Source organism: Equus caballus, chromosome 7 (assembly GCF_041296265.1).
Source record: "Equus caballus isolate H_3958 breed thoroughbred chromosome 7, TB-T2T, whole genome shotgun sequence".
Classification (NCBI taxonomy): Eukaryota; Metazoa; Chordata; class Mammalia; order Perissodactyla; family Equidae; genus Equus; species Equus caballus.
This window is the reverse complement of record NC_091690.1, coordinates 13622364-13639745: the sequence shown is the minus strand read 5'-3', so window position 1 is coordinate 13639745 and position 17382 is coordinate 13622364. Positions and strand designations below refer to the sequence as shown.

Below are 17382 nucleotides of genomic sequence, written 5' to 3'. Positions count from 1 at the left end.
AAACTGGAGAAAGGCATTAGGAGCCTCAATGAATAATTTCTGATAGCCATATATTGAAACCGAAGTTACAAAAATGGTAAGATAAAATATAATTTACTGAAAAGCAGATTACTCAACACAATAGACTGTATGATTCCATATTGTAATGTGTACACATCTAGCTGCCTAAAAAAAATAGAAAGGTATACATAAAAATGTTAACAATGATTCTCATTGTTATGAGACAATGATAAAACTGTTTCTGATCTTTTCATTCCTCAATAGCTTCTCGCAGACCTCTGATTAGATGTATTGTGAGAAAAATGTCAAAATACGTACAGATATTTTCATATAAGATGACTACTGACTGAAATGTGTTTTATTTGGAAAACATATGCCAATAATAGACATTGTCTTAAAAAAGTTAAAATGCAGATTACCGTATCATTTCTTAATTTAACAAATAGAGACTAAACTCCATAAGGGCAGGATTTGTTCATAGCTGATTTGTTCGCCATTTTATATACAGAGCCTAGCCTATTCAATTATTACATCTAAAGTTAAAATTCCACAGAAGATAAATATATGTTCATTAACTCATTTTAAACAATATTTCAAAGTATTGGGATATTTTGGATTGGAGAAAAAAATCACGAAAAACATCATACTATTTAAGGTGACAGAGGCGACATGTTACTTGGAGTGCCATGTTAGCCATTCTGCCCACAAAACTCCAATAAAATCCTCGTTGCATTTTAAGTGAACTGAGTCCATATATAATCATTGGTTTTATTAACCCAAGTAATTTTGACTCATGATATCACTAGAACTGTCAGTGTGAATCATTTAAACTATTCACTAAAATTAAAAAGCCAAAAATGTTCACTGCATTGTGAATTATCATAGTGTAAGATTACTTATAAGCCACTGGGATCTTATATTTTGACCATGTATGTTTAAAATATCATTTCTTCAAAAGAAAAAAAGGAACTAAAACTAAGTTAAATAATTTAAACCTTTATTGTATTTTATTTTATGATAAAATATTGAGATAATAAAAAAGAAATAATTTGCAGTTTAAAAAGGAAAAAGTATCACTCCTGCACTTTTCAGGTACCTGAGTAACGAAAGTAGTAAATTAATACCCAACTCTTATAGGTGGTAAGTATAATGGATCCATTCTTCATTATTCATTTCATCTTCCCTAACAAGGAGACTGATAAGCATTGGGTGTATAAAATTACTCTTCCTTTATCAGAAAAAAAGACAACTCTAGAAATGAACCACAAACATCAATAAAAAGGAGAACAATCAAAAACTACTATATAACTTAATACACATCAACCAACTAAATGGGAAATATTCTTTAGAATTGGAATAATACTCAAGCCTGGAAACAAACAAACAAAAAATCAAACATCTTGTGACAGGCATAATTCTAAAGCTATCCCTTGGTTGTTCAAACACTAACCGAGGTACTGCTATGAAGGGACTTTGCAGATGTAATTAAGGTTATGATCCTTAAAATAAGATTATCCTAGATTACTCAAGTGGGCCAATCTAATCACTTGAGCCCTTAAAAGCAGACAAATTTCACCAGCTAAAGTCAAAGAGATGCAGCAGGAAAAAGAAGCAGGAAAGATGAGGCAGAGAAAGAGATAGGAGAGATGTGAAGCATGAGAAGAAATCAACCCACCATTGCTAGCTTTAAAGATGGAGGAAGGGGACCACAAACCAAAGAATGCTTTAGAGTGGCCTCTAAAAGCTGAGAAGGACTCCAAACAACAGAAAAAAATGGTTACCTCAATCCTACAACTGCATGGGGCCGAATTCTGTGAGGAACATGAATGAGTTTCCTAGAGCCTCCTAGTATAAACCCAAATGGCCAACACCTGGATTTAGCCTTGTGTGACTTGAAGCAGAGAAATCAGGTGAGCCCACTAGACTTCAGATCTACAGGACTATAAGATAATACTGTAAGATAATAAACGGATGTTGTTTTAAACTGCTAATTTGTTACAGAAGCAATATAAAATTAATGCACAGGGCCAGCCCTGGTGGCATAGTGGTTAAGTTCACACGCTTTGTTTCCATAGCCCCAGATTCTCGGGTTTGGATCCTGGGCGTGGACCTAGCACTGTTTGCCAAGCAATGCTGTGTTGGCATCCCCCATAAAACAGAGGAAGATTGGTACCGATATTAGCTCAGCGACAATCTTCCTCAAGCAAAAGGAGGAAGATTGGCAATAGATGTTAGCTCAGGCCTAATCTTCCTCAAAAAAAAAATTAATACACATTTCCTTATTTCTTTCCTTTTCTCTTAGATACAGACTTGACAAGACAGATGAGCTATGGAAGCAAGGTGCATAGGATGGGATGCTAACATGGATAAGAGAAGCAGAGGATTATAAAATCAAGAAAGTGGCAAGGCTTAAAAAGACTTTTTGATGGAGAACCTTTGAGAAGTTCTTGGTTCCTGTAGCTACTGCAGCTTCTCCCAGGAACACATCTCATAATACCTCAATACACACAGCATAATATCTTGCTCAGAAGAGTTAATAAAAAAGTCAAAATTAAATCAGAATTACAGAAGTCAGAACATTTGCATCTGGTAACTGTTATTTTTAAAAAGTAATGTAGATTTTGCTAGTACATAGGCTTGGTTTGTAGGATTATACTAAAATGGCAGTGCTAAAAGTTTTAAGGATTGCTCTACTAACTTAAATCTTCAAATCGAATCTACTTTTATAAACATATCTTTATAAGTTACTATTTTAAAGTTTATAGATCATAAAAAGGATTGCTAAAACTTAATAAAAATCTTTCCATATGAATGATGCTCAAGAAATTACATTTGAAATCAAGTCTCTAAAATTTGATTAAAAAGAGATAAGTGCTTGTCATTCTCCAGCTATTTGAATTTTTAAAACTTACTCATATAATAAAAACTCCAATTTTACCTAAAAACTATATTAATAAAGCCACTTGACCAGATACAAAGTCATCCAGCCATACAACAGTATATATAACTTTTGCTTTGAAATAGGTAGAATATGGTTTTAGAAGTATATTAAACTTTCAAAGCATTTGAATATATGAATATTAGGAGGTTTTTACTTTAAACCTTAAATATCATTAAACCTTAAATGCCATTTAACCTGGAGATGAAACAGTACCATAACAGAAGTATTCCAAAGAATTGGTAGAGGGCCAAACTATAAAGTCAATAAGAAAGGCCACGTGCAATGTGGTACAAAGAGCATATTTTAAAAGACTAAATGAGAATAGATTCTTAAGAACCTCTCTGAAAATTGCCTTGTTTTACTTAAACTTGCATCGTTATGGAAACAGACAATAAATATATAGATAAGCCAGAAATATATCAGAAAGTGTTAAGTACTATGTGGAGAATTAAAACAGGTTGAAGTGTTGGTCCTGATTAGATGGCCCAGAAAGACCTCTCTAAAAACGCAGCGTTTTAAGTTAACATCTGAATAATACAAAGGAGCCATCCATAAAAAAAAGAAAAGGAAAAACACAGAGCAAACAGATAGTGCAAAGGTCCTAAGGCTGGTTTGCCCACTAATGCACAGGGGACAAGCAAGAGGGGTGCAAGATGAGGTCATAGAAGTAAGTGGGGGTCAGACTGTGTGGGGTCTTGTAAGCTTATATAAGGAATCTGGATTTACTTCTAAGTGTTTTGAAAATATTTTGGAGATTGTATGCAAAAAAAGAGAGATGATTTGGTTTAAGTTTTTAAAGATTACACAGCTTTCTGGAGAGAATGGGTCAGAGAGGAAGCAAGAACAGAAGTAGGGAGACCAATTAGGAAGGCAGTCACTGATTTAACATACATTATAGTGCCTCTACGTTCCAGAAGCTGTATAAAGCCTTTGGGTACAACCAAGAACAAAACAAAATTTGTGCCCTCACGTGGCTTATGTACTAGCTGGGGAACAGACAATTAACAAACAAATTAATAACAATATGTCAGATGGTGATAACACTTACGGAAGAAAATAAACAAGGTAAAGAAGGATATGGAGAGCAGAGGAAACAGTGAGTATGTAATTTTATACAGAGTGCTCAGAGGCATGATATAATCTAACTTATATTTCGAAAGGCACTCTGGCTGCTATGTGGAGAAAAAACTGGATGTGGGAAAGAAAAGAAGCCTGAATGGTAACAATCTTGCTCAGATGATAGCGGCCTCAACAAAGTAGTACATGGTCGTGGAGCTGTGAGAAGTGATTGGATTCTGGATATACTTTGAGGATAGAGGCAAAGCTATGGCAGCAACTGAGGTAAGAAATGATGATAGTTTGCACTAGGTTGGTTGTAATGACACAAAGAAAATGAATTCAGAGTAAATTTTAGAGTTGGAGCCAAAAGGACTTGCTGGTAGATTGGGTATAGAAAGTAAGGAAAAGAGAGAAAGGACTACTTTTGGGTTTTTGGTTTGAGTAACTGAGTCAAAGCTAGTATGGACAAATCAAAAACTCTATATTGGTCATGTTATATCTGTGATGTGACATTCATATGAAAACATCAAATTAGCATTTGGATGTATAAGTTTTGACTACTAGGAAGAGATCAGGGCTAGAAACAAGAGATGAAAGAATCAGAAATTTACAGATGACATTTAAAGCCAGGTACTGGGTGAGGTTACCTAGAGAGAGAATGTACAGTAATGAAAGAAGGGAAACCAGGGCAAGACTGCAGTAGAAGGAAGAGGAGTTCGCATTTAAAAGACATGCAGAGAAGCCACCAGTAAAGGAAAGTGAGAAGGAACAGCCTAAAAGGAGGAAGGAAAGAAGAAACATAATAATTAAGAGAAGAAAGTGGAGAGTTTTTCGAGAAGGAAGAATGGACAACTTTGTTGAGAGATCAAATAAGACAAAAGCACAGAAGTTGCTGTTGGATATAGCACTCTGAAAGAAGACATTACTAACCTTAATCAGAGTAATCTTGGGGAACTTTAGGGATGGAAGTCCAACAGAGTGAGTTGAAGACAAAATAAGAGTTGAAGAAATGGGTTACTACAGTCTCCGACTACAGACACACTTTCAACATGTTTCCCTGTAGAAGGAAGTAAAGAAATGGGATGACAGCTAGAGAGAGAAATACGGTCTTGGGAGGCATTATTAAGATAGGTGATACTAAAACATATTTGTATGCTGATAGAAATGACCAAGTAAAGGAGGTGAAATTGATGACGTAGGAGAAGGGGATAATGGCAAGAATGATAAAAGAAAAAGTAGATGGGTTGGCCCTTAAATGGAACAAGGGCATTCATTCATAGTAACAGAAGGGCCAGTAGAATGAATGTGAGTACTGATGCAGGTGGTTGGTAGATTAGTGGGTGAGAAATAAAGAATTCCTGTCTTATTGCTTCTATTTTCTCAAAAATGCTAGTAAAAGGCTACTACAATCAGCTAATTTAAGTGGCAAATACAGAGATAGCTGGTTTTCATATTTATTATATGCCTAATATTCATTATTACTCACCATGTGTGTATTTGGCAACAGGTTAAATGTTTCAGTTACAAGATAAAGTATGCTCATAAGCTTTTTTTTAACATGGACACTAACATCTTTGTTCAACTATTTCACTCTTCAGAATCAAAAGTTAGATATTTGTGACTCTTAAAGGAGTCAGACTCTCAAAATGTACTTTACAAATTAGTGGTCTACTATGAAAGTACTGAAATACGAAAATTAGTTAAAACAGATTGTATGCAACCTGATTATAACAGATTTCTGTTGTTCCGTACCAGCAGTTTTTTTCCCCGTGTCTGGTAACAGATCCTCCCCCAACCATGACTTCTTTTGGGAAAACTAGTATTCCGTACATTGCTAGTGGGACGAGCTGTAAAGTGGATCATATCACCAAGCTGAGTAAATCATAGTCCTTCTCTAGGATTTTTGATCGTAAAGTTGGGAGGGAAAGTTTTATTTCATCACAAGCTTTAAATTAAATCCTAGGACGTTGGCAGCCTTATCCCCCAGATTATATATGAACCCTGAGACTAAGGGCAGCACACAGGCAGGAATTTACCTACATAGAGTCTAAAAGCAACATGAGAGACAGAGATAGATAAAGATACAAAGAAAAAGGGAGAGAGAGAAAGAGGAGGAAAGAAACAGAAGAGAAACTGCAAGCTGAGACAAAGAAAGTCTCCTTATGTTGTTTGAGTCCATGAAACCAGCTGGTCCAGAGGCCAGCCCTACCTCCTCCTTTCAGAGTACTGGTTACACTTTCCCCCCTTTTTTATTTAAGTGAGTTTGAGATGGATATCTGTCACTTGCAAGCAAGAGTTAGGTGGATAAACATTCTGCGTACATGAGTAAAAATTATTTAGCAGATAAACACTCTACCAGAGATGAATAAACAGGGACATTTCCTCTCCATGCTTGAGAAAAGGAAAGCACCAAGTACATATGTTCAGACCCATTTCCATATACCCATCACCAACCAACCAAATGACCAGTCTATAGGGAGCCTCAAAATATTTGTAAGTGTGTGTGCACATACATGTTCCGGTGGAGGGTGAAGGAGAAGACAGCCATTATGCGAAAACTTGGGTTGGTAGATATTATCAGTTGAATTGTGTTCTCCCAAAAAAGATATGTTGAAATCCTAATCCCAATACTTCAGAATGTAACCTTAGGTGGAAACAGGACCATTGCAGATACAATTAGTTAACTTCAGATGAGGTCATACTGGAGTAAGCTGGGCCCTAATCCAATATGGCAGGAGTCCTTATAAGAAGACAGAGACACACAGGGATATGCCATGTGATGACAAAGGCAAAGATTCAAGTCATGCAGCTGCAAGCCACGGAAGACCAAAGATTGCCAGCAAATCACCAGAATCTAGGTACAGGCATGGAAGGATTCTCCTACAGATTTCACGGGGAGCCACGCGGTTTGTGGTAATTATGGAAGCCCTAGGAAACTAACACAGTAGGTTGGCGTAGGAATGGATGTGTGTGTACGGAATAACTTTATCTAAGGTTTAAGCAGACTTTTTTATGTTAGCATCTGTCAACAATATCCCTCTAACCTGAGAATAAATTTGACTTCTTCAGTACTGAATAAGAACACAGGTTTTGGAGCTGGGTTTGAATTCTGCTGCTTATTAGCTGTGTGATCTTGTTTCCTCATTTCCAGGCGGATACAGAAACAGCCCCTCCTAGAGCTGCTGTGAGGATTGAAAGAGCTGATACACGTAGAGCACTGAGACTAGTACCTGGCATTTGCAAGAGCTATTTCAGTGTTAGCTGTGATTATTACCATCATCAACACTCAAGTTCTACGAAAGAGTGTGTTCATGGGAGTAAAATTGATCATCTGAAACTAAGAGTTTCTTACAATAATACCCTGATATAACCAACAATAACAGCTTTACAAAATAATAAAGGAGTCATTATTCAGTACCATAAAGTTTTTCAGTCAGTGATAAGCACGGAAGGTCTAGTACCTTTTTTCAATTTTATAAAACTCTTCACAAACTTTGTTTATATAATAAATTCTAATATAGAGAAAATATACATAAAATGATGTTAGGCTTACATGATTGAAATATATATGTTACAATTAATAAAAACAGTTTCTATATAAAATTTCATTTACATATATATGGAAAAATTAAATATAAATGGAGGCTTTCTAGAAAAAGCTGTCAGCATACTATTCAACTTTGCCAGATTTTTCATTTCCAACATAATTCTAAAACCTCCTGTGGTTTACAATGGTAAAGATCCATTATTCTTGGATGACTTTGTGCTTCAACTAAACTACTTTTCATAGTCTTCCTTTCACAGTTTTTCCAAATTTTCTTGCACAAATGGAAATATGGTATAGTTTATTATTTCCAAATGAGTGATAACTTTTAATCTTCAGATAAGACTATCAAAAAGACTTAAGAGGCCGGCCCGGTGGCACAGCAGTTAAGTTTGCATGTTCTGCCTCTCAGCGGCCCGGGGTTCGCCGGTTCGGATCCCAGGTGTGGACATAGCACCGCTTGGAATGCCATGCTGTGGTAGGTGTCCCACATATAAAGTAGAGGAAGATGGGCACGATGTTAGCTCAGGGCCAGGCTTCCTCAGCAAAAAAAAGAGGAGGAGTGGCAGTAGTTAACTCAGGGCTAATCTCCCTCAAAAAAAAAAAAAAGACAAAAATATATTGCAGTTTGTTTATAATCTAAAAGACACACAAATTCTTCATTTTTCGTTTTAGACAGAGCAAAAATAACTCATTTTGAAGGCTTTCTTTCCTAAGTTTATGGTATCTGTGAGAATGTTTTACTTTAATTGTCTAAATCAAACATTTGATTGTCTACTTTGAAATCCTAATCATGAACAAACATCTAAAAGTCTAAAGTGCTTTCATAAGAAAATAATTTTTAAAACTTCAAATGCTTAACTAAATATAGGATGCCAATAATGCATCAAGTTTAATATGACATTAAGTATGGTCACATCCAACACAAAAAATTATTTTTTTAAACCAGGTAGAAATTTTAAGGTAAGTACAATGAAGAAAAAGACCTTTTGATCTTCTAAACTAAGGTCAGCACAAAATAAAGTGTAAATTAAAAGCAAATAATTCAGGTCAGTAGTCTAGTTCCAGAAAAGTTGGACTTACCCAGAGTTCTACATGCAAATAGAGCCATGGCACTTTGCAGTCTGTCTGGTCTAAGAGCCTGTACCACAAGAACCTTAAAATAAAGTACAGGGTATTTTTAAATAACAAAGGTCCCACAACAGCTTTAACTAAACAGTAGTTAATGATAGTTAATTAAACAAATGTTTATTAAAATATATGAACACTGTTATCACTGTTCTACAACATTTATTATGCCTCAAACTGTCACAGTACGTATTATCAAGACATGTTTTTAATAGTCAAAATATTACTAAAATCCATTTATTCCCTCAAACCTATCACCAAAAGTAAACATCAGCATGTAATGGTCATAGGGTTAGCTATGTCTTCAGCATCTAATAAAGGACCAAATGGCAGGTGAAAATAGGGTATATAGGTAAGGCACTTCTAAAGAAAGCACAGCAGAGGCCCAAAAATCTTGCCTAAAATTTTCAAATCACTATTTTATGCTGAATCATGTATATCTATTTCTAGATGTTTAAGTTTTCAAATGAAGTGTTTTTTCATTTCTTTTCTTTTTTTTATTAAACACACTTGGTCAACAGAATTCACCAAGGAGATACAAAGGGGACAGAACCACAGCCAGCAGCCTAATGAAAGATGAAAATAGAAAGGTCATTTCCTGGACATTGACTCCTATAGAGCTCTCCGGCTCTAAGCCTTTTGCCTCACCAAAAGACTGGGTGGAACCCACCCATAGGTTTCATCATTCTATTTTAAAACAGAATGGGAAAAAGAAAAACCCTGTTCCTCACCATGAGGACTTTCCTTAGATAGAACCCTGGGAAATGAGTGAAGAACCTGGACAATCTATACCTTAATTTCTCTCTGTAAGACATTTTCCCTATTGTAAAATCACCCTTGGGTCAGAGGAAGAGGGAATAAGAAACACTACAGGGGAAGACACTCTACCCAGAAATTTTGTCAGTGATTTCACTGTCCAGATTAAGATGGGAAAAGCAGAAAGCTCTTCCCCACATATGCTACATTAAGGCTATGTGACAAAGGCAGAGCTTTCATTTATTTATTTATTTATTTAATTTTTGAGGAAGATTAGCCCTGAGCTAACATCTGCTGCCAATCCTCCTCTTTTTTGCTGAGGAAGACCGGCCCTGAGCTAACATCCATGCCCATCTTCCTCCACTTTATATGTGGGACGCCTATCACAGCATGGCTTTCCAAGCGGTGCCATGTCCGCACCAAGGATCCAAACCGGCCAACATCAGGCAGCTGAAGCAGAACGTGCAAACTTAACTGCTGTGCCACCAGGCCAGCCCACAGAGCTTTCATTTAAATGGCTTCTGAACAACAAGAGAAATGTTAAATACTTTCATGCATTTAGATAACTTACCTGCTGAAATAAGGTAACTTTCTTTGCAAGAATAGATGGAAACTCTTGCTCACACATTGAATTATGATAATACGTACGCCACAAAGCTACATCTTCAAAGCAGAGGGTCTGATAAAGACTGGGGAGAGCAATCTAAAAAATAAAAAACCATATATAGTAATGAGCTACAAACAAATACAAGTAAATATGTATATATATTACTAAAAAAGTAACTGGAAACCAATTATTGATAGATGTTTATTACTTGTTTTCTACTTTACGTTGTCTTATCTAAATAATTTCTAAGTCAGAAATAATGTGGTAGATTTATCCAATCCAGAATAAAAGACAGTATTTTTAATGTAGTACTAATTCAATACTTGTAAGTTAACGAATCTTTTCTCTGTGTAAAAACATTTGTACACATCTATCTCCACCTTGTGGAGAAATGAATGTTTTCACTAAAAATGAGTTCAATTTTTTTTTTATTAAGGTATAATAAACATAGACAAGTGCAAATTTTAAGCACTGCCACAATAGAGTTCGATGTGAGGTTACAAAAATATGCCAAATTTCACATCAATATCAAATCCTTAACAAAGCGTGCTTTTCTAAACCATATTCATTGATGCCCCTATTCATGAACATGTTGCCTCCTTTGCCTCTAAATGTTCTAAATTTGTACTCATAGGGGACTGGCCCAGTGGCGCAGCCGTTAAGTGTGCACATTCCGCTTTGGTGGCCTGGGGTTCACCGGTTGGGATCCCGGGTGTGGACATGGCACTGCTCAGCAAGCCCTGCTGTGGCAGGTGTCCCACATATAAAGTAGAGGAAGATGGGCATGGATGTTAGCTCAGGGCCAGGCTTCCTCAGCAAAAAGAGGAGGATTGGCAGCAGTTAGCTCAGGGCTAATCTTCCTCAAAATAAATAAATAAAGAAAGAAATAAAGAAATAAATAAATTTGTACTCATAAATTTCTACTCAAGATTCCTCATAAATTTATACTCAGCACAATATTCGCCTTAAACAATATCATCTCTCACAGGTTTTCCTCAATTTTTTCATTCCCTCTGCCTCAAACAGTATTCTGTATCCCAAACTTTTTTCAACAGTGGGCTATAAGATCAGAAATGTAAATCTGTCTAGATGGAGAATTCTTACTGGAGAAAATGGTGAATTTGGAAGATCTGTCTCTACAGTATTAAAACTTCATGTAATATAAACATAAAGTCAGTATGCCTATGGATGTTTTATCCAAATATCTATGTTCATTTCTAAATAATCCATTATATTGCCCAAATTTCATTACATAATCAACTAAACTTATACAGCAGAAAATTAAGTACATTTCAATTTAATTATTTTGAATAAATGATCTGAGCCTATTAGGATAACACTTAATGACAGTTTATTAACTTTAGCACTGTTGATGTATAGGGCCATACCACTACTACCTCCCGTGTGCAACACTTTATATAATCATCATATATTTGGCTAGAAATTTGAGATGGACTACACCGCAGTTAGGAAGCTCCCTGGCTGCATGTCAGACACCATGGGGTACAGCTCTAGCATGGAACCAACCACATCACAAGGTAATCATTTGTTATATTTTCTACAGTGTAAGTTTGTGCAGGACAGAGTCTTTTTATAACTATAAAATATTTGTCATTCCACTGGCATCATGCTGACTGGTAGTAGGCACTAAATAAATGACTAATAAAGAAAACAATTAACGATATAAAGCAGAAGCCATTTATTTTAGTCAACAAATATTTATGAAATAAAGGCAGTAAAGAGCAGTGGTAAAAAGCCCAGACTCAGCAGCAAAGAGCCCAGTTTTGATTCCTGACTCTACTTCTAAGTAACCATAGGCAAGTGCCTTAGTTTCCTCATCTATTAAAAGAGGAAACAGTAGCTACTTCATAATGCTATTGAAAATATTTAGTGAGATATTACATTTTCAAATTCTGCATAATGCTTTGAACATAGTAAGTCATCAATAAATGCTAGCTCTTCTTATTGTTTTTACTATGTGCTATTGCAATGTTATAATATTGTGAAGAAAAGTATGGGAAGGAAATAACGGAAACATATGCATAGATTTTGAGAAGTGTATTTGTCTTTCATTCCCCACAAAAAAAAAAAAAATCCTTGGCCTGAGTAAAGAGCACAGACAAAATTGTTGGGAGTTAGCCTTCTGAACTGGTCTTCCTTCTCTATATCCCCATCCTTGAATGAAAGATATAATTAATTAATGGTTAAAGGATTAATTAGAACAGTTCTTTGATATCCATTTACTCAGGGTTTTATGTCATATTTACAGAAGTATCAATACTGAGTATGAAGGAGTAGCACATAAAAAACATTAAAAAAACCCTCAAATATAGAAAAAATTTAAATATCCCTCATAGTATAAAAGGAATACCTTTAATGTTGCCACTGCCCAGCTTCTTTCCTGATCTATCCAAGATGGAAGTTGATCACGTATTCTTTGTTGAGAGTCCTTTAACAAGAGCAATTATTTTCCTTTGGACATTTGGTAAAATTCACACTTAAAAAAAGTAAAAAATTGACTAGCTAATTTTATAAACTCTGTTTTCAAAAAACACCTCATTCGATGTATTATTTCTTTATTTTTCTGTTTTTTACAAGTCAATATTGTAAAATTCTATATAATATAGATAACCATTTAGACAAATGTTGTACATTAATATTATAAGAATGAGTTCATGTGCCAACATAAAACATTTTCATTGTGCTTAATCTTCCATGAAACTTAAGAAAAAAATGTAATAAAAAACCTGTAACAATTACATTATTTTAAATTACATCTTGCATTTCAGACATAATCTAGGTTTTGCATTACCATTATGGGTATGTCGCTTTGAAGAATAATATTATCCACTATATGTTCGAATAGAAAATTACTAGAGAAAAAGCTAAATTTGAATGAAGTTATCAAAAGTTTTAACAAGTAATATTTAAACTTCAGTTATATAAGAAAATTTCCTTATTATAATATAAATTTTGATTTTCTTAGGATTATAAAAGTGTTCTTGGAACAAAATGCATATACTGAGAAAAACAAACTATATTAATTTCTTAGTAATTAATTAATATTATTCTCAAAAAAAGATACGTCTTCATGGACAAAAACATATACTTCGATCCATTTTAAAGCAGGGTAATAGAGGCAAGGACATATTGCCCTAATTAAAGTATAATTTCAATAATAATTTAAAACTCCTCTGAAGCAAATCACATTTCATGAAGTCAAAGCCAGAACCATTTTCCCTAAGAGTGAAATAATTTTATTATTTTTACTTACAGCTTTCCGCAACATGTCTCCCACCACCACACCTGTAAATGTATCCCATTCCTAGTGAGGAAAATATGAAGAACACAAAAATATGAAAATACTAACCAGTGACAAATATTCTTACTTTTCCTGTAAGATGGATTACAAAGCAGCTTTCTAAGGACATGTAAAAAAACTGCTTTCACATCTTCCCACTTCCAGTACATTAATATTATAAGAATGAGTTCATGTGCCAACATAAAACATTAATAGGAAATCTAAGAATAAATTTTATTAAAACAAAAAAATATAACTACATAATATATATGTAAGTCTCAATAGCCAAAAATTTAAGTGTCATGTTTGATTATCATTTGTCACTACCTATTAATTTGTCCTATTACATGCTATTCCTCACTAATAGATAAGCATAAGGTGCACCAAAAGTTTAAAAATTGTATATGTTGGGAAAAAACAGAGAAAAGTACTTCCATTAACTTATCTTTTCCAAAGGAATCAGAGAACACTGCCATTGTTCCTTTTTTTAAATTAATCCATGGACTCAAGATTGATCAAGTGTTATGGAATCTAGTGTCTAAGAAAATCTATGTCTTCACCCTGAGTTCCTCTCCAATCAGATAATAATGGACATTACTATATTGTCCGTTACACGTTGGTCAGCAAATAAAGCAAAAACATATCAAAATTTGAGAGCAATATGGAAACATTACCAAAGCAACATATTTCCTGCCTCCCCCTACCCTGACCACTCACTCTTCCTACTGAAATTATATAGTCACCAACAAATACAAGAGGAATGACTACTACTACTATATATGAGTCAGAGAAAAATTTTCTCCTTTCCCAATGATAATTTATTTATACTCCAGGAGGGAAAAATAGGGAATAGTAAGTCCTATACATAATGGAACATATTGATCATGATGAAAAACACACAGGATGGGAGAAAGGCATCAAAGTTTATAGAAGAAATAAGAGGAATCAAGTTCATAAAATTTAGGAGAAACTTTACAAGTCAGCCAGAGCATGAGAGAAACAAACAGAGAACACAGGCATGTGGAATTGTCTGCATTCTTTTAACTATTCAAATGAGGGGAATCGAGAACATAATTAAAATCTGACCAAGTAGAGCCAAAGGTTACTAGGTCAAAGTTGCACTGTCCATATATTCCCTCCCATCCTGGCTACTGGACTATTACTTTATGTTAACAGCATAATAATGAGAAAAATCACTTATAAATAATTTTTTAAAATATTAGAAGTATACCAGAGATGGATTAGTTAGCTCTAGCTTGAAGGAAGTTCTTTTCAAGTTTTAGACGGGATTATATGGCAGACCAGAAATAAAGTCATAGATGAAGATAAATTATACATAAAATGATTAACATAAACCTGCAGGCTCAAGGAAGCTTCTGAGAACTGCCCACACTCTTGCTTCACCTGCTGACTCTGAGGAAGTCAGTGGAGGTAATAAGTAATGTAGTTATATTCTCATATTGTTTCACTTTTTATATTTATTGGTTCTACTGCTTAGACCAGGAAAATCAGAAAGCTGAGTCTTCTGGTGTCCTGAACAAGTAGACTTGGATTTAGAAAAATCTAGGCAGCCTGGTAAGTTATTTAGATTTCTTCGTCTGCCATACCATCACTTCAGAATACTGGGGTCACTCAAAGGGGAGCAGAACCGGAAATCAGCATCTTACACTAAATTGCTAACTTAGTAAAAAGTTAAAATTGGTTGGTAGACAATTTCTAGCCCAAAGTAATTTATATTCTAACCATAAATCCGCCCATTATCAAACTTCTATGTAACTCTACCATTTTCCTCCTTTACTTTCACTTACATTTTCTTGAAAAAGTTCAGGATGCATGCCTCGAACAAAATGGAAGGCGAACATCAACTGATCAGCCTGAAAGGAGTAACAGATGTTATCTGCTTTTTGTAAATTTGTGTTTTTGGAAAAGCACAGTCTTTAAATTTCACAAAATCTGTATTCTGTGTTCAAATTATCTACTTTTATCAAAGTAATAAATGACTATTTAGATGGCGTCTACATAGAACAACACTTCTAAGCTGCAGGTAGGGAGGATAGAGAAAGTACTAAAAGTTTTAGAGAAAGTGCTAAGGATTAATCATCACGTAAATCTCATTAAAAAAAGAAACAGGGGTTGCTCCAGTGGCATAGTGGTTAAGTTTGTGAGCTCCACTTTTGTGGCCTGGGGTTCGCAGGCTCGGATCCTGAGTGGGGACCTGTGCACCATTCATCACGCCATGCTGTGGCAGCGTCCCACATACAGAATAGAGAAAAATTGGTACAGGTGTCAGCTCAGTGACAATCTTCCTCAAGAAAAAAGAGGAAGACTGGCAACAGATGTTAGCTTATGGCCAATATTCCTCACTGAAAAAAAAAAAAAGAAACATTTATTTAGCTAGCTGACATCCAATTGTGAGGTTTAAATTATCATTACTAACTAAAACGACCTCTTGCATTAGTAATCTTCAATTTGTCATTGTGTATTTTAATATGCTCCTAAACATTCTATGTGCCCTTAAATAAAGAAATTTCATTTCTAGAAATTTATGCAAAAGGATCCTGAATGTACTCCTAGACAAGAAATAACGATATTAATTGCAAGATTATTTATAGTGGAGGGAAAACGGAAACAACGTAAATATTTATAAGTCTATCAAGAAGAATATTCAATTCAAAATATATAGCATAGCTCATATTGTGGAAGAAGAGGTAATATGTTTATATAAACATATAGGGCTATATATCTTCAAAAACATTGGAAAAATAGTTATCAAAATTTCTAGCAGTGATTTAGTTTTGCAATTACATGTTATTTTTCTTTTCTTTTTCCTTAAGTGTATTTTGTAAATTTTCTAAAATAAGCTTATATCATTTCCGTTAAAAACAAAAAAAGCAGTAAATGTTTACTAACAAAAAGAAACCATGTACTCAAATGCCATCTTTCCTACCAAGGTCTAATTTAAACATTCTAGTTAGCTTTTCCCACATTGTGAATAACAGTTTATATTTAATATGTATGTATGATTATAAACCTACAGATAGAGATAAATATAAGGATATTAAGATACAATAAATGCAAAAGATATTTACATAAAAAAGACTCTCCTGTAAATACTAACAGCAAGTGATCTCCTTGCCTGTAAGAAAATCACCCTCCTGTTGGAAAGATCCAGTGTCTTGAATAACACAAAATAACTTATTTTATTAAAGTATATGTTGTATATACATACAGCAAGTACTCAACAAATGTCTATTGATTGAGTGAATAAATAACAAACATATGTTCATACCTATAACATAGTCAATGAATCAAAAAACAAAGAAAAAATCTTAAAAATACAAAAACTGGAAGCAGATGACCATCACTCAGGTGTGGGGAAAAAAACCAGTCACAACCAGCTACCATGTGTATGAAATAGCTACCATGTGACTTAAACCTATAAAAAGCAAGGCACGTCATTTGGGGAGACGTGTAGTGTTCTCAGGCATTAAAAGGTCAGGATTCAGGTTTGGGATTGAACAGTGACTAGCTAGATAAGCCACTAAGATGCTTATTTTATAAATTAATGGATATTTTAAATGATCATGATAGCATTCCTCATCTAAGGTAAAGAAATAATGATTAAGAAAAATAAGACAATAAATGTATTGCTTGGAAGGCCTTCTCACTTAATAATATAGTTAATTCTTCATTATAGAGGTATACATACACAGCATTACATTTATTAGTCATTTCTTCCTTTTAACGGAGAAGAATTATGTAGTTTCTAGTGTTAATGGAGAGAAGGCAAGGCCCTGCTACTCTGATTCTCAGATTATTCACTGGAGTAAGTGATCTAATTGTTAATTATTACTGAGGACAAACTCCAAAATGTTGGCAAAAAATGGCCACATAATATGTAGTCAATAAACGGGTAATGGTGGTGACCCTTCTCTCTATTTTCTGGTTACAGAAGACATCCTGACCTTAAGGATAAGCATATAATCATAGTTGGGCCAATCACATTATATTGCTTCACAGATAATGATAGAAGGGATGCCGTATGA

General features: G+C 34.5%; 1 protein-coding gene across 5 annotated transcripts in view; it reads right to left on the bottom strand.

Annotated features, from left to right (window-relative positions):
* DYNC2H1 (dynein cytoplasmic 2 heavy chain 1) overlaps positions 1 to 17382 on the bottom strand; it is a 292362-nt gene that overhangs the window by 132512 nt on the left and 142468 nt on the right. For 4 of the 5 annotated variants that reach the window (XM_023644714.2, XM_023644715.2, XM_023644716.2 and 1 more), the window contains 5 exons: positions 15145 to 15210; positions 13310 to 13360; positions 12407 to 12484; positions 10000 to 10131; positions 8628 to 8700 (listed from right to left, as the gene is read on the bottom strand). In XM_023644714.2, the coding sequence (XP_023500482.2) occupies positions 8628 to 8700; positions 10000 to 10131; positions 12407 to 12484; positions 13310 to 13360; positions 15145 to 15210 (400 nt within the window). Of the gene's footprint in view, positions 1 to 8627; positions 8701 to 9999; positions 10132 to 12406; positions 12485 to 13309; positions 13361 to 15144; positions 15700 to 17382 lie in introns of all 5 variants that reach the window. The other variant, XR_011440431.1, reaches the window with a different exon arrangement.